The 23,532-nt window shown below is 47.5% G+C and overlaps 1 protein-coding gene across 1 annotated transcript; it reads left to right on the top strand.

The window, feature by feature from the left end:
* The first annotated feature begins 280 nt into the window (after positions 1 to 280).
* Positions 281 to 23,417, top strand: LOC125507128 (BURP domain-containing protein 15-like). The gene is made up of 3 exons (XM_048671812.1): positions 281 to 325; positions 446 to 811; positions 23,010 to 23,417. Exons 1-3 carry the CDS (start codon positions 281 to 283, stop codon positions 23,415 to 23,417), a joined length of 819 nt encoding a protein of 272 aa, XP_048527769.1.
* The last annotated feature ends 115 nt before the right edge of the window (positions 23,418 to 23,532 follow it).

A 23,532-nucleotide genomic window follows, 5' to 3' on the forward strand; every position in this document is an offset into this window, starting at 1 on the left:
ATCGTCGATCGTTTCTTTCCCCAGACCAGAAGGGGCGGTTAAGTGCAGAATGCAGAGATCGGAGGCGTCTCGTGTGGCTCTCTGCTCCCGGATGCAACAATCGCCGCCGAGATTATATTCTCAGCTCCCGACGATTTCCGTTTCACGTCGCCGTCGCCACCCCCCTCTATAAATTCGGCACGATCTCTCTTGGTTTCCACACAAGGAGCACCAAGGCTTCCTCAAGGTCGTGTGGGTCTAACTAGCTTGGCTCGGCCCCTACCTCCGTGCAGCTCCGACGATGGCGCGCCTCCTCGTTCTCGCCGTCACGGCCACGGTTCTCATGGTGCGAAAGAGCTAGCTAGTAGAGCCGGCCATGCATGGCTCAGACATCTACCATACACGACCGAATTTTGTCTTGTCAAACATTTCATCGGTGCGTTTTCTTGTCTCTTGAATCCCCCAGGCTCGGTCCGGGCAGCCGGCGTCCGCTGCTTGGACGTTGCCGGCGGAAGCCTTCTGGCGCGCCGCCCTGCCCGACGCCCCCATGCCGGACGCCATCCTCGAGCTCCTGCCCCAGTTTGATCACCACGCATCAACGGAACAGGGCGCATACATGAATGCAGAGACTGGCACTCCGGAAGGCGCAGTCGCCGAGGACAGCGTGGAGGACAACGACCCGCCGCGGCCCATGAACTTCAACTACGGCTACAACAACGCCTTGCCCCGGAGCGAAGCCACCAGCGCCCCCTCCCCCAACGTCCTACTGAACCGCGCCGCCGTCGTCCGCAACGTCGCCACGCCGTCATCGGCGGTGTTCTTCCTCGACGACGCGAGTAAATTGCATGAAACCACCACTTTGAAGGCTAGCTTTGCAGAAAACACTACAATACATTTTTTTTACAAAAAACACTGCATCTTTAGTAATCTTTTTGCAAAAACCACTGATCGACGGATCTGGCTTAAGCGTGTTTATGACAGATGGGGCCCATTTTCTGCTTACATGGCATAACGGTTTAGGTTTCATGCAAAAACGCCCTCCAACTTTCTCCCCCTGCTTCCTAGGCCCTCCAATCACGCCACAGCCCTTCCCCTCGCTCCCAACCTCTCTCCCTCCGCAGCCGGCAAGTGTGCACGCAAGCTCAGTGCCGCCCCTCCATCCCCGTTGACCATGGGGCGGCGCCGGGATGAAGAAGGAAAGGCCAGGGCCAGCGCCAGTGTCACAGCCCCAGAAATCTTTTTGTAATTAGTGGCATTGCATCCACGCATCATTTTCATTTTCAATTAATCTTGAAATGGGGATGCTTAAACCCTAGCACCAAATGAATTCAACTAGGGTCAAAATAAAATCTTTTTCATTGAACTCAAAATGCCCTCTAAAAATGTTCAACATTTCTGGATTGAGGTGGAAGCATCTACCAAAAAATGGTTTACATTTTTGCAGGACATCTTTGGGCTTTGAATTAATTCAAACATATTTGAATTGGAGCTATTTAAATGCTATATATATTTTAAGTGCTCCAAAAATGCTGGAAGTTGTTATGGGTCATTAGAATAATTCAGACAGCACCCCTAATTATTTCCAGGATTTTATTAAATGGTTTAGTATTTTACTAAATCAAAACAGAATAAAAGAAATAGAAAAGCAGAATCAGCAGAGAGAGAGAGAACAGCACCTGGGCCTCTTACCTGGCACCCACCAAAGCCCACCTGGCTGGCCCAGCTGGCCAGCCCAACCCACTGGCCTCCCCCCCCCCCCGTCGTCTTCCTCGCGACAGAAGGACGCCGGGCGTGTGCCCCGTGCGCGCGGCCACGCGCCCCGGCCACCTCCTGCTTGCCGCTCCCCCTCGACGCCTGGACGCCTCTGGGAGACGCCACGCACCCCCCTGGGCCTCTCTCACTCTCCCCGTGCTTTCCCCCTTCTCTGTCTCGCTCTCCTCCCCACAGCCGAGCGCTACCGTCGCCACCGACGCCGTTCGCCATAGCTGCAGCCACCGCCTCCCCCTCGCTTCTCTGACCGGCCCAGAGGCTCCGCCTCGACCCCCTCTTTCTTCCACCCCGAGCCACGCCACCGCAGGAGCCCCACATCGCCGCCACGAGTCGTCTTCCCCGAGCACGGCCGCCGGACTCCATCGACGGATTCGTCACCTTCCGGTCGTCCCCGAGCCAGCTGAGCCTGTCGTCGGCCTCACCGTGAGCTCCCGGTCCTTTCCCCCTTAACCACGTCGTCGTTTTCGTCCCGTAGCCACTGCTGTTGGGGAACGTAGTAATTTCAAAAAAATTCCTACGCACACGCAAGATCATGGTGATGCATAGCAACGAGAGGGGAGAGTGTGATCTACATACCCTTGTAGACCGACAGCGGAAGCGTTATGACAACGCGGTTGATGTAGTCGTACGTCTTCATGGACCGACCGATCAAGCACCGAAACTACGGCACCTCCGAGTTTTAGCACACGTTCAGCTCGATGACGATCCCCAGACTCCGATCCAGCAAAGTGTCGGGGAAGAGTTCCGTCAGCACGACGGCGTGGTGACGATCTTGATGTTCTACCGCGACAGGGCTTCGCCTAAGCACCGCTACAATATTATCGAGGATTATGGTGGAAGGGGGCACCGCACACGGCTAAGAAAACGATCACGTGGATCAACTTGTGTGTCTAGGGGTGCCCCCTGCCCCCGTATATAAAGGAGCAAGCGGAGGAGGCCGGCCGGCCCTATGGCGCGCCAAGGAGGAGGAGTCCTCCTCCTAGTAGGAGTAGGACTCCCCTCTTTCCTACTCCTACTAGGAGGGGGAAAGGAAGGGGGGAGGGAGAAGGAAAGGGGGGCGCCGCCCCCCCTCTCCTAGTCCAATTCGGACAAGGGGGGAGGAGGCACGCGGCCCACCCTGGCTGCTCCTCTCTCTCTCCACTAAGGCCCATACGGCCCATTACTTCTCCGGGGGGGGGGGTTCCGGTAACCCTCCGGCACTCCGGTTTTCTCTGAAATCACCCGGAACACTTTCGGTGTCCGAATATAGCCGTCCAATATATCAATCTTTATGTCTCGGCCATTTCGAGACTCCTCGTCATGTACGTGATCACATCCGGGACTCCGAACTAACTTCGGTACATCAAAACTCATAAACTCATAATATAACTGTCATCGAAACCTTAAGCGTGCGGACCCTACGGGTTCGAGAACAATGTAGACATGACCGAGACATGTCTCTGGTCAATAACCAATAGCGGAACCTAGATGCTCATATTGGCTCCCACATATTCTACGAAGATCTTTATCGGTCAGACCGCATAACAACATACGTTGTTCCCTTTGTCATCGGTATGTTACTTGCCGAAGATTCGATCGTCGGTATCTCAATACCTAGTTCAATCTCGTTACCGGCAAGTCTCTTTACTCGTTTCGTAATACATCATCTCGCAACTAACTCATTAGTTGCAATGCATGCAAGGCTTATGTGATGTGCATTACCGAGAGGGCCCAGAGATACCTCTCCGACAATCGGAGTGACAAATCCTAATCTCGAAATACGCCAACCCAACATTTACCTTTGGAGACACCTGTAGAGCTCCTTTATAATCACCCAGTTACGTTGTGATGTTTGGTAGCACACAAAGTGTTCCTCCGGCAAACGGGAGTTGCATAATCTCATAGTCATAGGAACATGTATAAGTCATGAAGAAAGCAATAGCAACATACTAAATGATCGGGTGCTAAGCTAATGGAATGGGTCATGTCAATCACATCATTCTCCTAATAATGTGATCCCGTTAATCAAATGACAACACATGTCTATGGTTAGGAAACATAACCATCTTTGATTAACAAGCTAGTCAAGTAGAGGCATACTAGTGACGTTTTAGTTTGTCTATGTATTCACACAAGTATTATGTTTTCAGATAATACAATTCTAGCATGAATAATAAAAATTTATCATGATATAAGGAAATAAAATAATAAGATTATTATTGCCTCTAGGGCATATTTCCTTCAGTCTCCCACTTGCACTAGAGTCAATAATCTAGATTACACAGTAATGATTCTAACACCCATGGAGCTTTGGTGCTGATCATGTTTTGCTCGTGGAAGAGGCTTAGTCAACGGGTCTGCAACATTCAGATCCATATGTATCTTGCAAATCTCTATGTCTCCCACCTGGACTAGAACCCGGATGGAATTGAAGCGTCTCTTGATGTGCTTGGTTCTCTTGTGAAATCTGGATTCATTTGCCAAGGCAATTGCACCTGTATTGTCACAAAAGATTTTCATTGGACCCGATGCACTAGGTATGACACCTAGATCGGATATGAACTCCTTCATCCAGACTCCTTCGTTTGCTGCTTCCGAAGCAGCTATGTACTCCGCTTCACATGTAGATCCCGCCACAACGCTTTGTTTAGAACTGCACCAACTGACACCTCCACCGTTTAATGTAAACACGTATCCGGTTTGCGATTTAGAATCGTCCGGATCAGTGTCAAAGCTTGCATCAATGTAACCATTTACGATGAGCTCTTTGTCACCTCCATATATGAGAAAAATATCCTTAGTCCTTTTCAGGTATTTCAGGATGTTCTTGACCGCTGTCCAGTGATCCACTCCTAGATTACTTTGGTACCTCTCTGCTAGACTTATAGCAAGACACACATCAGGTCTGGTACATAGCATTGCATACATGATAGATCCTATGGCTGAAGCATAGGGAACATCTTTCATTTTCTCTCTATCTTCTGCATTGGTTGGGCATTGAGTCTTACTCAATTTCACACGTTGTAACACAGGCAAGAATCCTTTCTTTGCTTGATCCATTTTGAACTTCTTCAAAATTTTGTCGAGGTATGTGCTTTGTGAAAGTCAATTAAGCGTCTTGATCTATCTCTATAGATCTTAATGCCCAATATGTAAGCAGCTTCACCGAGGTCTTTCATTGAGAAACTCTTATTCAAGTATCCCTTTATACTATCCAGAAATTCTATATCATTTCCGATTAGTAATATGTCATCTACATATAATATCAGAAATGCTACAGAGCTCCCACTCACTTTCTTGTAAATACAGGCTTCTCCAAAAGTCTGTACAAAACCAAATACTTTGATCACACTATCAAAGCGTTTACTCCAACTCCGAGAAGCTTGCACCAGTCCATAAATGGATCGCTGGAGCTTGCACACTTTGTTAGCTCCCTTTGGATCGACAAAACCTTCCGGTTGCGTCATATACAACTCTTCTTCCAGAAATCCATTCACGAATGCAGTTTTGACATCCATCTGCCAAATTTCAAAATTATAAAATGCGGCAATTGCTATCATGATTCGGATAGACTTAAGCATCGCTATGGGTGAGAAGGTCTCATCGTAGTCAATCCCTTGAACTTGTCGAAAACCTTTTGCGACAAGTCGAGCTTTGTAGACAGTAACATTACCGTCAGCGTCAGTCTTCTTCTTGAAGATCCATTTATTCTCAATTGCTTGCCGATCTTTGGGCAAGTCAACCAAAGTCCATACTTTGTTCTCATACATGGATCCCATCTCAGATTTCATGGCTTCAAGCCATTTTGCGGAATCTGGGCTCACCATCGCTTCTCCATAGTTCGTAGGTTCATCATGATCTAGTAGCATGATTTCCAGAACAGGATTACCGTACCACTCTGGTGCGGATCTTACTCTGGTTGATCTATGAGGTTCAGTAGTATCTTGTTCTGAAGTTTCATGATCATCATCATTAGCTTCCTCACTAATTGGTGTAGGTGTCACAGAAACTGGTTTCTGTGATGTGCTACTTTCCAATAAGGGAGCAGGTACAGTTACCTCGTCAAGTTCTACTTTCCTCCCACCCACTTCTTTCGAGAGAAACTCCTTCTCTAGAAAATTTCCGAATTTAGCAACAAAAGTCTTGCCTTCAGATCTGTGATAGAAGGTGTATCCAATAGTTTCCTTTGGATATCCTATGAAGACACATTTCTCCGATTTGGGTTCGAGCTTATCAGGTTGAAGCTTTTTCACATAAGCATCGCAGCCCCAAACTTTCAGAAACGACTACTTTGGTTTCTTGCCAAACCACAGTTCATAAGGTGTCGCCTCAACGGATTTTGATGGTGCCCTATTTAACGTGAATGCGGCCGTCTCTAGAGCATAACCCCAAAACGATAGCGGTAAATCAGTAAGAGACATCATAGATCGCACCATATCAAGTAAAGTAAGATTACGACATTCGGACACACCATTACGCTGTGGTGTTCTGGGTGGCGTGAGTTGCGAAACTATTCCGCATTGTTTCAAATGTACACCAAACTCATAACTCAAATATTCTCCTCCACGATCAGATCGTAGGAATTTTATTTTCTTGTTACGATGATTTTCAACTTCACTCTGAAATTATTTGAACTTTTCAAATGTTTCAGACTTATGTTTCATTAAGTAGATATACCCATATCTGCTTAAGTCATCTGTGAAGGTGAGAAAATAACGATATCCGCCACGAGCCTCAACATTCATCGGACCACATACATCTGTATGTATGATTTCCAACAAATCTGTTGCTCTCTTCATAGTACCGGAGAACGGTGTTTTTGTCATCTTACCCATAAGGCACGGTTCACAAGTACCAAGCGATTCATAATCAAGTGGTTCCAAAAGTCCATCAGTATGGAGTTTCTTCATGCGCTTTACACCGATATGACACAAACGGTAGTGCCACAAATAAGTTGCACTATCATTATCAATTGTGCATCTTTTGGCTTCAACATTATGAATATGTGTGTCACTACTATCGAGATTTAATAAGAATAGACCACTCTTTAAGGGTGCGTGACCATAAAAGATATTACTCATATAAATAGAACAACCATTATTCTCTGATTTAAATGAATAACCGTCTCGCATCAAATAAGATCCAGATATAATGTTCATGCTCAACACTGGCACCAAATAACAATTATTTAGGTCTAATACTAATCCCGAAGGTAGATGTAGAGGTAGCGTGCCGACCGCGATCACATCGACTTTGGAACCATTTCCCACGCGCATCGTCACCTCGTCCTTAGCCAATCTTCGCTTAATCCGTAGTCCCTGTTTCGAGTTGCAAATGTTAGCAACAGAACCAGTATCAAATACCCAGGTGCTACTGCGAGCATTAGTAAGGTACACCTCAATAACATGTATATGACATATACCTTTGTTCACCTTGCCATCCTTCTTATCCGCCAAATACTTGGGGCAGTTCCGCTTCCAGTAACCAGTCTGCTTGTAGTAGAAGCACTCAGTTTCAGGCTTAGGTCCAGGTTTGGGTTTCTTCTCTTGAGCAGCAACTTGCTTGCTGTTCTTTTTGAAGTTCCCCTTCTTCTTCCCTTTGCCCTTTTTCTTGAAACTAGTGGTCTTGTTTACCATCAACACTTGATGCTCCTTCTTGATTTCTACCTCCGCAGCTTTCAGCATTGCGAAGAGCTCGGGAATAGTCTTATTCATCCCTTGCATATTATAGTTCATCACAAAGCTCTTGTAGCTAGGTGGAAGTGATTGGAGAATTCTGTCAATGACGCAATTATCTGGAAGATTAACTCCCAATTGAATCAAGTGATTATTATACCCAGACATTTTGAGTATATGCTCACTGACAGAATTGTTCTCCTCCATCTTGCAGCTATAGAACTTATTGGAGACTTCATATCTCTCAATCCGGGCATTTGCTTGAAATATTAACTTCAACTCCTGGAACATCTCATATGCTCCATGACGTTCAAAACGTCGTTGAAGTCCCGATTCTAAGCTGTAAAGCATGGCACACTGAACTATCGAGTAGTCATCAACTTTGCTCTGCCAGAAGTTCATAACATCTGGTGTTGGTCCAGCAGCAGGCCTGGCACCGAGCGGTGCTTCCAGGACGTAATTCTTCTGTGCAGCAATGAGGATAATCCTCAAGTTACGGACCCAGTCCGTGTAATTGCTACCATCATCTTTCAACTTTGCTTTCTCAAGGAACGCATTAAAATTCAACGGAACAACAGCACGGGCCATCTATCTACAACCAAACATAAACAAGCAAGATACTATCAGGTACTAAGTTCATGATAAATTTAGGTTCAATTAATCATATTACTAAAGAACTCCCACTTAGATAGACATCCCTCTAATCCTCTAAGTGATTACGTGATCCAAATCAACTAAACCATGTCCGATCATCACGTGAGATGGAGTAGTTTCATTGGTGAACATCACTATGTTGATCATATCTACTATATGATTCATGCTCGACCTTTCGGTCCCCGTGTTCCGAGGCCATATCTGTATATGCTTGGCTCACCAAGTATAACCTGAGTATTCCGCGTATGCAACTGTTTTGCACTTGTTGTATTTGAAAGTAGAGCTTATCACACCCGATCATCACGTGGTGTCTCAGCATGAAGAACTTTCGCAATGGTGCATACTCAGGGAGAACACTTCTTGATAATTAGTGAGAGATCATCTTAAAATGCTACCATCAATCAAAGCAAGATAAGATGCATAAAAGATAAACATAACATGCAAACAATATAAGTGATATGATATGGCCATCATCATCTTGTGCTTGAGATCTCCATCTTCGAAGCAACGTCATGATCATCATCGTCACCGGCGTGACACCTTGATCACCATCGTAGCATCGTTGTTGTCTCGCCAATCTTATGCTTCCACGACTATCGCTACCGCTTAGTGATAAAGTAAAGCATTACAGCGCAGTTGCATTGCATACAATAAAGCAACAACCATATGGCTCCTGCCAGTTGCCGATAACTCGGTTACAAAACATGATCATCTCATACAATTAAAATTTAGCATCATGTCTTGACCATATCACATCACAACATGCCCTGCAAAAACAAGTTAGACGTTCTCTACTTTGTTGTTGCAAGTTTTACGTGGCTGCTACGGGCTTAAGTAAGAACCAATCTTACCTACGCATCAAAACCACAACGATAGTTTGTCAAGTTGGTGCTCTTTTAACCTTCGCAAGGACCGGGCGTAGCCACACTCGGTTCAACTAAAGTTGGAGAAACTGACACCCGCTAGCCACCTTTGTGCAAAGCACGTCGGGAGAACCGGTCTCGTGTAAGCGTACGCGTAATGTCGGTCTGGGCCGCTTCGTCCAACAATACCGCCGAACCAAAGTATGACATGCTGGTAAGCAGTATGACTTATATTGCCCACAACTCACTTGTGTTCTACTCGTGCATATAACATCAACACATAAAACCTAGGCTCGGATGCCACTGTTGGGGAACGTAGTAATTTCAAAAAAATTCCTACGCACACGCAAGATCATGGTGATGCATAGCAACAAGAGGGGAGAGTGTGATCTACGTACCCTTGTAGACCGACAGCGGAAGCATTATGACAACGCGGTTGATGTAGTCGTACGTCTTCATGGCCCGACCGATCAAGCACCGAAACTACGGCACCTCCGAGTTTTAGCACACGTTCAGCTCGATGACGATCCCCGGACTCCAATCTAGCAAAGTGTCGGGTAAGAGTTCCGTCAGCACGATGGCGTGGTGACGATCTTGATGTTCTACCGTCGTAGGGCTTCGCCTAAGCACCGCTACAATATTATCGAGGATTATGGTGGAAGGGGGAACCGCACACGGCTAAGAAAACAATCACGTGGATCAACTTGTGTGTCTAGGGGTGCCCCCTGCCCCCGTATATAAAGGAGCAAGGGGAGGAGGCCGGCCGGCCCAATGGTGTGCCAAGGAGGAGGAGTCCTCCTCCTAGTAGGAGTAGGACTCCCCTCTTTCCTACTCCTACTAGGAGGGGGAAAGGAAGGGGGGAGGGAGAAGGAAAGGGGGGCGCCGCCCCCCCCCTATCCTAGTCCAATTCGGACCAGGGGGAGGAGGCACGCGGCCCACCCTGGCTGCTCCTCTCTCTCTCCACTAAGGCCCATACAGCCCATTACTTCTCCCGGGGGGTTCTGGTAACCCTCCGGCACTCTGGTTTTCTCCGAAATCACCCGGAACACTTCCCGTGTCCGAATATAGCCGTCCAATATATCAATCTTTATGTCTCGACCATTTCGAGACTCCTCGTCATGTACGTGATCACATCCGGGACTCCGAACTAACTTCGGTACATCAAAACTCATAAACTCATAATATAACTATCATCTAAACCTTAAGCGTGCGGACCCTACGGGTTCGAGAACAATGTAGACATGACCGAGACATGTCTCCGGTCAATAACCAATAGCGGAACCTGGATGCTCATATTGGCTCCCACATATTCTACGAAGATCTTTATCGGTCAGACCGCATAACAACATACGTTGTTCCCTTTGTCATCGGTATGTTACTTGCCCGAGATTCAATCGTCGGTATCTCAATACCTAGTTCAATCTCGTTACTGGCAAGTCTCTTTACTCGTTTCGTAATACATCATCTCGCAACTAACTCATTAGTTGCAATGCTTGCAAGGCTTATGTGATGTGCATTACTGAGAGGGCCCAGAGATACGTCTCCGGCAATCGGAGTGACAAATCCTAATCTCGAAATACGCCAACCCAACATTTACCTTTGGAGACACCTGTAGAGCTCCTTTATAATCACCCAGTTACGTTGTGATGTTTGGTAGCACACAAAGTGTTCCTCCGGCAAACGGGAGTTGCATAATCTCATAGTCATAGGAACATGTATAAGTCATGAAGAAAGCAATAGCAACATACTAAACGATCGGGTGCTAAGCTAATGGAATGGGTCATGTCAATCACATCATTCTCCTAATAATGTGATCCCGTTAATAAAATGACAACACATGTCTATGGTTAGGAAACATAACCATCTTTGATTAACAAGCTAGTCAAGTAGAGGCATACTAGTGACGTTTTAGTTTGTCTATGTATTCACACAAGTATTATGTTTCCGGATAATACAATTCTAGCATGAATAATAAACATTTATCATGACATAAGGAAATAAAATAATAACATTATTATTGCCTCTAGGGCATATTTCCTTCAACTGCCCCGCGAGTAACTGGAGCCGCCGTCCGCCATGGCCAATGAGGTCCTTGCTCCTGAGCACCTCAGCTCCGACCAGTTGCACCAAGGTGCTCCTAGAACGCCAGAGATGCCGCCCAGCTACCTCGCTCGCTCGCCCGCAAGCCGCAGTGCCCTGCCCATGCCCCACCGAACTCCGGCCGCCGCCTTTGAGCTCGTGCCCGTCGACTCCGGCCAACCCAGGCCCGACTACTGCCACCAGCCGATGCGCTGCAACGCCAGCTACCTGTAGAGACCAACCGCGGCTCGAACGGCGGCCTGTACGCGTAACCCGAGCAACTCCGACGAGTTGCCGCCACGGCTTTGGTCGCCGCCGGCTGAACTACGATGACTCCGATGTGGCACATCATTAGCAGCTAACCCCACTAATTAACCCCACCCTCTAGACAACGACAGTGGGCCCTGCTTCCCAATTAAGCCGTTGTTTAGTTTTAAGCTAGATTAATTAACAAAACTAGCGGACCCACGCGTCAGGGTTGACTGGCTGACGTGGCAGTTGACCAGGGCCACGTGTCAGCGACACTAACTGGCCCTAAGTCACTGACCAGTGGGCCCCATTGGTCAGGTTTGACTTGGACCGGCCCCGTTGACCTGGTGACATCACAGTGATGCTATGCTGACGCAATAAGTATTTTCTAGATTTAATTTTATATAGGAAATTCCTGAAAATGTTATAAACTTCAAAAAATCATAGAAATTAATCTATAGCTCAGAATGAAATAAATTATATATGAAAAATGATCAGAAAAATCCAATATATCCATCTGTACTGGTTTCATGCATGTTAGAGCAACTTAACCTTGTTGTTTAGGTCAAACATGTTAATGCACTTATATGAACCCACAACTTGAGTTGTATTTGAATCTTTGGTTCAAATAAGCTCAAAACCTTCTGGTTGTAGTTGCATTAGCTCAAAACACAACATATTGGCATGTCATGATCATGCATCATATTGTGCATTGCATTGATTGTGTTTTCCTTCTCTGTTGCCGGTATTTGTCCCCTCTCAATAGACGTGCTCCCGACGATGAGTTCGATGACACCGATGAAGAGCTATAATATCTTCAGAAGTGTCAGGCAAGCAAAAACCCCTTGTTCATTCCGATACAATCCCACTCTCTCGCTCCTGCTCTCTTTTACTGCATTAGGACAACAACGATTCATCTGTTACTTGCTGCGGTAGCCGAACCCCTTTCCTCTGCATGACCTGTCATTGCCACAGTAATTAGATGAAACCCACTAGCATGAGTAGGAGTTGTTTGAGCCCTGATGTGCCTACTCATTCATGCTTGGTTGTCATGCCTGCTATTGCATAGAGTTGTGTCAGGTCTGATTCATCGGGGATGAATTGGAATAGTGATGAACATGCCCTACTGTGTGTGAGCTAAGTGTGTGAACACGATTTGGTAAAGGTAGCAGTGAGAGGCCATGCAGAAGTACATGGTGGGTTGTTTCATTGAAACCGTCCTCAGGAACTGAGTTCTGTGTTTGTGATCCATGAACAGCTACTACCACGCATTGGGCCCGAAACCAATGGACCCTCTTGACTTATTAACTGCATTGCCCTCTGTCCAGGAGTTGCAACTAGTTTCTGGTGTTTATAGGATATGTGTTGGCGGTCGTGCGTAGTGCTGACCCTAGGGGTGGGCTATGATGGTGGTAGATACACCGTGGCACGGTGTACCGGGCGCCCGTTTGGTGTCTCGGGAACCCTGCACACATCGTTTGGGGCTGTGAGCGAAACTCCGGCGGGATCTCCTCGCGGATGGAATCCAAATAGGCGATAAACCTGGACTAGAGACTTGTGTGGTTAGTCAGGTCGTGGCCGACTCCCTCACCAGGCTTCCGCTTGAAGGTTGCCGAGATACATGACGTGTACATGGTGGTAAGTGGCGAGAGCGTGTGTGAAGAAGTACACCCCTGCAGGGTTATAAATGATCTATTCGAATAGACGTGTCCGCGGTAAAGGACTTCTGGGTTGCCTATAACAGTTCATAGACAAGTGAAAGTGGATACTCTAAAACTCGCAAGATAAGTGTGAGTGCTATGGATTGCCTTCTCGTAGGGAGACGGGAGCGGATCCATAGTGGTGTATTGAATGGTGAATATGTGGACTCGTGTGCGCCACCTCAAAAGAGTTGCTTGTAGTCATAGTTCAGGTTAGCCACTGAGTCAAAGCTGGCTTGCTGCAGTTAAACTCCACTACCCCTTTGTTGATACCGATGCATATATAGTTAGTTCTGATGTAAGTCTTGCTGGGTACATTGGTACTCACGTTTGCTTAATTTATGTTTTTGCAGAGAGACTTCAGTCTCGCTAGTAGTCCCACGTGGACTTCCACGTTTAGCTTGTTACCTCAGCTACGATCTTGTGCCCTCGGCGGGATCTGGTAGATAGTCAGGCTTCCCAGCCTTTTTCATTTGTAGATGTCTGTACTCAGACATGTTAAGCTTCCGCATGTGCTTTGATTTGTATGCTATGATTGTTGGGTCATGAGACCCATGTTTGTAATATCTCGCTCCTCGGAGCCTAATGAATAAATACTTGAGTCGTAGAGTTATGTTGTGATGCCATGTTGTATTTACACATATCGAGCATATTGTGTGTATGTTTGAAATGCTTGGTATGTGTGGGATCCGACAATCTAGTTGTTTATCCTTGGCAGCCTCTCTTATGGGGAAATGTAGTCTAGTGCTTCCATGAGCCATAGTAGTCCGCTACAGCCCGGTTCACCGGAGTCCTGCTAGCCCAGCACTACTGCTCAGGACACTTGACTGGCCGGCATGTGTTTCACTTTGTTCCTGTGTCTGTCCCTTCGGGGAAATGTCACGCGGTGACATCCAGAGTCCTGCCTAGCCTGCTACAGCCCAGGTTTCCGGAGTCCTGTTAGCCCAGTGCTACAGCCCGGATTCACACGCTGCTGACCGACATGCTCGATGTGATTCATGTATGCCTGTCCCCATAGGTTGGTGCCGCTTTGGGTTCAAGACTAGCCATGTCGGCCCGGGTTCTCTGTCATATGGATGCTAGCGACACTATCATATACGTGAGACAAAAGGCGCAAACGGTCCCGGGCCATGGTAAGGCGACACCCGTGGGAATACCGTGCGTGAGGCCGCAAAGTGATATGAGGTGTTACCGGCTAGATCAATGTGACTTGGAATCGGGGTCCTGACAGCTTTGGTATCAGAGCCTGACTGCCTGTAGGATTACCAAGCCAAACTGGTCAAAGTTGAGTCTAGAAATGCTTTAGTTATATACGGGAATTGATTATGGAAGGGAACGTAAGGCTCTTTTTACTCCTTTACCTTATGCCTTCTGATCTGAGTCAACCTCTTCTCTTCTACGAGGTTTAAGAACTAGGCCTTCTCATCTATCTATCTGGATGACGAGTTACTATGATAGAGACTTATAGGATTGATGGATTTAAGCTCTAGTTCAGTTTCTACTACTCCAGTATGTTGATAGTTGGACTTGGAACCTTGATATGATGTTGTTGAGTGGTTATGCCACCATTTTGCAGGATGTCTCAAATCTTTTGAGCATTTACAGCCGTTATGTTGTCCGAGTCATCCCAGGTCTCTAAATAGTTTGATGCAATTGCAAACCCCTTCCTCCTGTTCCTGATGTCTATTTGGGCCAGATTAATCACACTAATCGGTGAGTTGAGGTACTCTGTTGCCTCGACATATATGTTGGAGCTATTTTTATGACCCTAGGTGTTTTAAGGAGTCACCTAGTAATCTAGCTATGTTTTGTGTTCCCGGTGTGATGATTCTGGCCACCATTCTCGAAAGCATCTCGTGATGCCATTTAGTAGTAGGTATTCTACTCCTGGGTTCTTGACCCAAGATTCACTCTACTTACCTCATGTTGATAGTGTTTGGTAGTTCCTTTAGGATATTAGTAACCTTTGCGATAGTCCTCGAGGTCCTTGGTACCTCGTTCTTCCAACTACCATGAACTACTTATGGCAGAAGTTCCTCGTTGAACCGAAGGACCACAACTAGAGTGCTCTTGGCGAGTTCTCGATTCTGTGTTGTTAATCTGCCAGTCCTTCCTTTTCTGCATGGGTTTTATCCGGAAGAAACATGTTGAACTTGGTTCAACATGCTAATCCATGAATCCACAACTCAAAAAAAATCATATGTTCTTTGAGTTGTCCCCCTTCAGTTATATTCCGACCTTCATCTATTAAATGATAGTCAAGGGTATGTGCGCGATCGTGTTCATCGATGCCTATTATTCGTGTGGTCCATCAAGCCATTCTATTCCGGAATGACTAGGAGAAACAAACTCCAATACCTCATCCATATCCGGGATTGGGTCAAAGTAGTTGTGTTCTGTAGATCAAATGCCAATCCAGCTTTTGTTCTGTTCTGCCTGGAGTATTACCGTCCTATGTCAAGAATATCATGGGAATTGCACAACCTATTATGAATTCTTGATGTAGTGATACCTCTCGCCATCATTATTCATTCCTCGGTCCCGTGTTGTCGCAATCGGAATGCCGACAAGTGAACCATTATGTGTGAAATCAATACTCCTAGCAACTGTGTTGCTTGGTAGTTAATGGATAATAATCTTATCCTTAGCGTGTTGATTATTGAATCATCACCCTAAGGTTGATCGTGCTACCTAGTCCTTATTTCCGGTGCACTTTTCGATCAATGAGTTAGTATAGTGTCAATCCTTGCTTATTTGATCATATCGTCTTGCCCTGAAAAGCAAGATTGTTCTCGAGCTTAGTGACATATCGGTGATTTGTGATTTTCCGAAGATCTTCTCGGAAGTATTACCTGGATGTCACCTGACCGCTATGTTGAGTTCGTGATCAAGTTGATTTTCTTATAAATCACCCCTTCTCCAAGAATCTGTGTTGGATATCCCTCAGCTAGTTGGTTGAGCTAGACAACAACTTGGAGAGTTGGAAGGTAAAAGCTTTGCTTAACTTAGTTCATCTCTAAGGGATATCTTCTGTGTGTGTGTGTGTTGAAGAAAGATGATATCTTCATCAATTGGTCCCCGTGATCAGTTGTTGGACCTATTGTCTTACCCAATCTTTGATTTGAGTATGGGTTATCGTCAAATCAAACCAGAACCAACGATGTTCATAATGTTGTCTTACTCGTGGTTGATCCCTCGAGCATACACCATTATATCTTTTGGGTCTGACCAATGCTATCACTTGTTCACATAACTATGAAATCTCATCCCCATGGAAACCTGGATGAATTGTTGTTGAGCCCGTCAACAACACTGCCACCTTCTCCATGATTCGTGTTGAACATCCAGCTAGTATTGGAAACTTTATAAGCATTATCTTCGTGTTTCGTTCATGAAGCATATGTTCGGATGGAAGAAGTGACTTCCTCTAATTCACGTGCATATGATGCAAGTTGCCGCCATGAATTTGAGAAAGTTTGTTTCGCTTCATCTGGAATCATCCCAAGTCAATCATGCATACATGCGAAGCATTCTGTGGTTTGGAGACTTGCAACCTTCATTCTATATGAATCCCTAGCACACCAAGCCACTGATTGATTTGTTCAAGGAAAAGAAGTTCTTAAGTGCTAATCCTTAAGGACCCAAAGGTACATGTGCAGGATTTCGCTCTTCGCAATGATGGTTCCCAATCAGAACTCCGTAGTGTTTTGTTGTAAGACTATTATGTGGTCATGCTTGTCTTGGACAACGTGCTCACATGTATGTAGCAGAACCAGCTTATGTTTTGGAGCTTGCTAATGTAGTTCAATTCCCGAGAATCTCGCAACATCATCTTGTCGGTTTGTGTTGCAAACTTTCTTTCCGGACATGTTGTCTGAAATATCCCGTTACCAACCAGATCTGAATCTCAGGCAGATATGATGGTTGGAGCTATTCCAAGATTTATGATGTAGGTCTCGACAAGGTTGATGTTCTGGCCGGCACACCTAGCCAGAAGATCTATCGTAGTAGTATCTTGATTGAGCTATTTGACCATCTTTTCCATGAGGATTTAGTGCAACTTATTCTAGAAGTTGTTCCTCAGGGGTTGTTGTGCTCTCGGTTTCCCCGATTATGCTAGAACCATTCAAAAAGTGGGATCACTCTCTACTGTTGAGTTTATCCCCAGTTACTAGAATCATTCCCAACATTTGCATTTTGTTCCCAACTTGCACCGCCATTGTGCCATTCTATCTTGGACTACCTTCTCGATAATTCCTAGTTAGGATCATCTTCAACAGTGGTACTACCATGGGTCCCATCCATTCCCGATGATAAGCAAAATCATCCATCGCGTTGTCTTCAACAAGGTAGTCCACATCATCCATTGGAATCCGAATATGCCATTCCTTTGAACTTCGCCAAACGATCGATTGTGATTGTCTTAGGCTGGTATAAAGAGTTTCAATGATCTTTGTATCAAAAGTAATTCTTTTTGCCACCTAAGGGAATAATTCGACGAGTCACCTCCCCCGAGGTGTCCCGTAATGGAATCATGGAAATTATTTCATCGCTATCTAGAAACCATTCACCATCCTACCTAAGCGTGGAATAGTTCCCTACCAAATTGAACTTCACCATCCGTTACTATCCATCCGTCTTGATGTATGTTTTGTGTCCCAACTCAAGAGATGTTTCAACGTCTCACTCCATGAGTTGATCCTGAGTGCTCGAACCTCAGGAAGATCGATTCTTCAAAAAAATTCTCCCTTTCTACTCGTTGTCATGTTGGACGTAGTTCTCAAAGCAAGACGTCGAGATCAAGGTGATGCAATGAATCAACATCCTCAAGAAAGACATCTGGATCGTGAAGATTGTGTTAGCTTGTGTCCCTATGTCTTCTTACCTCACGACTTGAATCTCGGGACGAGATTCTTGTTTAGTGGGGGTGAGTTGTCATAGCCCTAGATATCTTTTTGTAATTAGTGGCATTGCATCCATGCATCATTTTCATTTTCAATTAATCTTGAAATGGGGATGCTTAAACCCTAGCACCAAATGAATTCAACTAGGGTCAAAATAAAATCTTTTTCATTGAACTCAAAATGCCCTCTAAAAATGTTCAACATTTCTCGATTGAGGTGGAAGCATCTACCAAAAAATGGTTTACATTTTTGCAGGACATCTTCGGGCTTTGAATTAATTCAAACATATTTGAATTGGAGCTATTTAAATGCTATATATATTTTAAGTGCTCCAAAAATGCTGGAAGTTGTTATGGGTCATTAGAATAATTCAGACAGCACCCCTAATTATTTCCAGGATTTTATTAAATGGTTTAGTATTTTACTAAATCAAAATAGAATAAAAGAAATAGAAAATCAGAATCAGCAAAGAGAGAGAGAACAGCTTCTGGGCCTCTTACCTGGCACCCACCAAAGCCCACCTGGCTGGCCCAGCTCGCCAGCCCAGCCCACTGGCCTCCCCCCTGTCATCTTCCTCGTGACAGAAGGACGCCGGGCATGTGCCACGTGTGCGCGGCCACGCGCCCCGACCACCTCCTGCTTGCCGCTCCCCCTCGACGCCTGGACGCCTCTGGGAGACGCCACGCACCCCCTGGGCCTCTCTCACTCTCCCCGTGATTTCCCCCTCCTCTGTCTTGCTCTCCTCCCCACAGCCGAGCGCTGCCATCGCCACCGACGCCGTTTGTCGTAGCTGCACCCACCGCCTCCCCCTCGCTTCTCTGACCGGCCCAGAGGCTCCGCCTCAACCCCTCTTTCTTCCACCCCGAGCCATGCCACCGCGGGAGCCCCACATCGCAGCCACGAGTCGTCTTCCCCGAGCACGGCCGCCGGACTCCATCGACGGATTCGTCGCCTTCCGGTCGTCCCCGAGCCAGCTGAGCCTGTCGTCGGCCTCACCGTGAGCTCCCGGTCCTTTCCCCCTTAACCACGTCGTCGTTTTCGTCCCGTAGCCACTGCCCCGCGAGTAACCGGAGCCGCCGTCCGCCATGGCCGATGAGGTCCTCGCTCCTGAGCACCTCAGCTCCGACCAGTTGCACCAAGGTGCTCCTGGAACGCCAGAGATGCCGCCCAGCTACCTCGCTCGCTCGCCCGCAAGCCGCAGTGCCCCGCCCGTGCCCCACCGAAGTCCGGCTGCCACCTTTGAGCTCGTGGCCGTCGACTTCGGCCACCCCAGGCCCAGCTACTGCCACCAGCCGACGCGCTGCAATGCCAGCTACCCGTAGAGACCAAACGCGGCTCAAACCACGGCCTGTACGCGAAACCCGAGCAACTCCGGCGAGTTGCTGCCACGGCTTTGGTCGCTGCCGGCTGAACTACGGTGACTCCGACGTGGCACATCATTAGCAGCTAACCCCACCCTTTAGACAATGACAGTAGGCCCTGCTGCCCAATTAAGTCGTTGTTTAGTTTTAAGCTAGATTAATTAACAAAACTAGCGGACCCACGCGTCAGGGTTGACTGGCTGACGTGGCAGTTGACTAGGGCCACCTGTCAGCGACACTAACTGGCCCTGAGTCACTGACCAGTGGGCCCCATTGGTCAGGTTTGACTTGGACCGGCCCTGTTGACCTGGTGACGTCACAGTGACGCTATGCCGACGCAATAAGTATTTTCTGGATTTAATTTTATATAGGAAATTCCAGAAAATGTTATAAACTTCAAAAAATCATAGAAATTAATCTATAGCTCAGAATGAAATAAATTATATATGAAAAATGATCAGAGAAATCCAATCTATCCATCTGTACTAGTTTCATGCATGTTAGAGCAACTTAACCTTGTTGTTTAGGTCAAACATGTTAATGCACTTATATGAACCCACAACTTGAGTTGTATTTGAATCTTTGGTTCAAATAAGCTCAAAACCTTCTGGTTGTAGTTGCATTAGCTCAAAACACAACATATTGGCATGTCATGATCATGCATCATATTGTGCATTGCATTGATTGTGTTTTCCTTCTCTGTTGCCGGTATTTGTCCCCTCTCGATGATAGACGTGCTCCCGACGATGAGTTCGATGACACCGATGAAGAGCTATAATATCTTCAGAAGTGCCAGGCAAGCAAAAACCCCTTGTTCCATTCCGATACAATCCCACTCTCTCGCTCCTGCTCTCTTTTACTGCATTAGGACAACAACGATTCATCTTTACTTGTTGCAGTAGTTGAACCCCTTTCCTCTGCATGACCTGCATTGCCCACAGAATAGATGAAACCCACTAGCATGAGTAGGAGTTGTTTGAGCCCTGATGTGCCTACTCATTCCATGCTTGTTTGTCATGCCTGCTATTGCTTAGAGTTGTGTCAGGTCTGATTCATCGGGGATGAATTGGAAAGTGTGAACATGTCCTACTGTGTGTGAGCTAAGTGTGTTGAACACGATTTGGTAAAGGTAGAGTGAGAGGCCATGTAGGAGTACATTGGTGGGTTGTTCATTGAAACCGTTCCTAGGAACTGAGTTCTGTGTTTGTGATCCATGAACAGCTACTACCACGCATTGGGCCCGAAACCAATGGACCCTCTCGACTTATTAACTGCCCTTGTCCTCTGTCCAGGAGTTGCAACTAGTTTCTGGGTTTGTAGGATATGTGTTGGCGGTCGTGCGTAGCGCTGACCCTAGGGGTGGCTATTGATGTGCGGTAGATACACCGTGGCACGGTGTACCGGGCGCCCGTTTGGTGTCTCGGGAACCCTACACACATCGTTTGGAGCTGTGAGCGAAACTCCGGCCGGATCTCCTCGCGGATGGAACCCGAATAGGCGATAAACCTGGACTAGAGACTTGTGTGGTTAGTCAGGTCGTGGCCGACTCCCTCGCTAGGCTTCTGCTTGAAGGTTGCTGAGATACACGACGTGTACATGGTGGTAAGTGGCGAGAGCGTGTGTGAAGAAGTACACCCCTGCAGGGTTATAAATGATCTATTCGAATAGCCGTGTCCGCGGTAAAGGACTTCTGGTTTGCCTATAACAGTTCATAGACAAGTGAAAGTGGATACTCTAAAACTCGCAAGATAAGTGTGAGTGCAATGGATGGCCTTCTCGTAGGGAGACGGGAGCGGATCCATAGTGGTGTATTGAATGGTGAATATGTGGACTCGTGTGCGCCACCTCAAAAGAGTTGCTTGCAGTCGTAGTTCAGGTTAGCCACTGAGTCAAAGCTAGCTTGCTGCAGTTAAACTCCACTACCCCTTTGTTGATACCGATGCATATGTAGTTAGTTCTGATGTAAGTCTTGTTGGGTACATTTATACTCACGTTTGCTTAATTTATGTTTTTGCAGAGAGACTTCAGTCTCGCTAGTAGTTCCACGTGGACTTCGACGTTTAGCTTGTTACCTCAGCTACGATCTTGTGCCCTTGGCAGGATCTGGTAGATAGTCAGGCTTCCCAGCCTTTTTCATTTGTAGATGTCTGTACTCAGACATGTTAAGCTTCCGCATGTGCTTTGATTTGTATGCTATGATTGTTGGGTCATGAGACCCATGTTTGTAATATCTCGCTCCTCGGAGCCTAATGAATAAATACTTGAGTCGTAGAGTTATGTTGTGATGCCATGTTGTATTTACACATATCGAGCATATTGTGTGTATGGTTGAAATGCTTGGTATGTGTGGGATCCGACAATCTAGTTGTTTATCCTTGGCAGCCTCTCTTATGGGGAAATGTAGTCTAGTGCTTCCATGAGCCATAGTAGTCCGCTACAGCCCGGTTCACCGGAGTCCTGCTAGCCCAGCACTACTGCTCAGGACACTTGACTGGCCGGCATGTGTTTCACTTCGTTCCTGTGTCTGTCCCTTCGGGGAAATGTCACGCGGTGACATCCAGAGTCCTGCCTAGCCTGCTACAGCCCAGGTTTCCGGAGTCCTGTTAGCCCAGTGCTACAGCCCGGATTCACACGCTGCTGACCGACATGCCCGATGTGATTCATGTATGCCTGTCCCCATAGGTTGGTGCCGCTTTGGGTTCACGACTGGCCATGTCGGCCCGGGTTCTCTATCATATGGATGCTAGCGACACTATCATATACGTGAGCCAAAAGGCGCAAACGGTCCCGGGCCATGGTAAGGCGACACCCGCGGGAATACCGTGCGTGAGGCTGCAAAGTGATATGAGGTGTTACCGGCTAGATCGATGTGACTTGGAATCGGGGTCCTGACAGCTTGAGCCTGACACCGGCAGGACGGCCGCCACTGGGAGTCGTCGTTGTCGTTCCTCGACAAGGACGCTGTGACTGGAGCAGTTGGGTCAGCGATCGGAGGAGCAGGGGCGTCCTGGGGAAGAAGAGGGTGGGAGGGCAAGGGAGACGACCTGGGAAAGAAGAGAACGGGAGGGAAAAGGCTGGAGCAGCAGGGGCGGTTACCGATGCACCAGGACGGCGTGCACATCTAGCTGGCGGCCGATAGGCCGGCGATGTCTACCATGGAGGAGGAGCAGTTCCACCACTGATGCACCATAGCATACTGTAGCACGGAGGTAGGGCGGCGGCGCCCACCATGGCGGCAGGACGGCGGTGCCCACCACGCTAGATCTCGTCGGGGAGGAGCAGTTCGACCACGGAGGAGGACGAGGACCCCCGATCCAGATCTCGTCGGGGAGGAGCGGTTCCACCACGGAGGAGGACGAGGACCCCCGATCTAGATCCTCTCCGGGGAGAAGTTCCACCACGGAGGAGCATTGGGGAGGAGAAGGACGACATGAGATGGTGGGGGATCGCCGGTCGGCCATGGTCAACGTGAGGTCGACGGCGGGATGAGGCTGATTTGCACGAGCTCCACTGGTGGTCAATTGTGTTTTTCATTTTTTTATTTGAGGGTGTTTGTGTAAAATTTGAGGGTCTAGTTTGTAATTTTATATTAAAACCCACCTTACACAAAAAGTTATGCCACATACGCAGAAAATGGGCCCCATCTGTCATAAACACTCTTAACAGAGCCAGATCCGCCGATCAGTGGTTTTTGCAAAAAGATTACTGAAGATATAGTTTCTTTGCAAAAAATGTATTGTAGTGTTTTTTGCAAACCTAACCTTCAAACTGGTGGTTTTCTGCAATTTACTCCGAGGACGCGGTGCGCGTCGGGGAAAGCCTGCCCTTCCACAGGATCCATCAGGCCGCTGCCGCCGCCGAGGCGTCGGCAGAAAAGCCGCTGGAGCTGTACGCCTTCCGCTCCGTGAGGGTGGTCGAGGGGTCCAGTTTCGTCGTGTGCCGGGGAGAAGCCGGCGAAGGGGCCGTGTACGGCTGCCGCGCCACCGGCCCGGTGAGGGCCTATGTCCTGGCCCTGGATGGCAAGCGCCGGGACATGGCGATGACCGCGGTTGCCGTGTGCCGCACCGACGCGTCCCGGTGGGACCCGGAGCATGCCACCTTCCGGCTCCTCGGCGTGAAGCCCGGCGGTGCGGCGGTCTGCCACGTGGTGCCGGACGCGCAGGTCCTGCCGGCCATGAACGGGAAGAGCCCCGCCACCAACTAAGTGGCCCTCGTGCCTGTCGTGTCCGGCTCTCTACGATCGTATCCATATCGTGAACTCGTGTCTATGGGTATAGCTGTTGTATTATCTGCTCCTTCCACTACCACTATATGTGGCT

This window comes from Triticum urartu, chromosome 5, assembly GCF_003073215.2.
Source record: "Triticum urartu cultivar G1812 chromosome 5, Tu2.1, whole genome shotgun sequence".
In the NCBI taxonomy this organism is placed as follows: domain Eukaryota; kingdom Viridiplantae; phylum Streptophyta; class Magnoliopsida; order Poales; family Poaceae; genus Triticum; species Triticum urartu.

Coding starts and splice junctions, on each gene's coding strand:
- LOC125507128 (XM_048671812.1), top strand. CDS start 281: ATGGCGCGCCTCCTCGTTCTCGCCGTCACGGCCACGGTTCTCATG. Junction 326..445: donor TCACGGCCACGGTTCTCATG/GTGCGAAAGAGC, acceptor TGAATCCCCCAG/GCTCGGTCCGGGCAGCCGGC. Junction 812..23,009: donor CGGTGTTCTTCCTCGACGAC/GCGAGTAAATTG, acceptor ATTTACTCCGAG/GACGCGGTGCGCGTCGGGGA.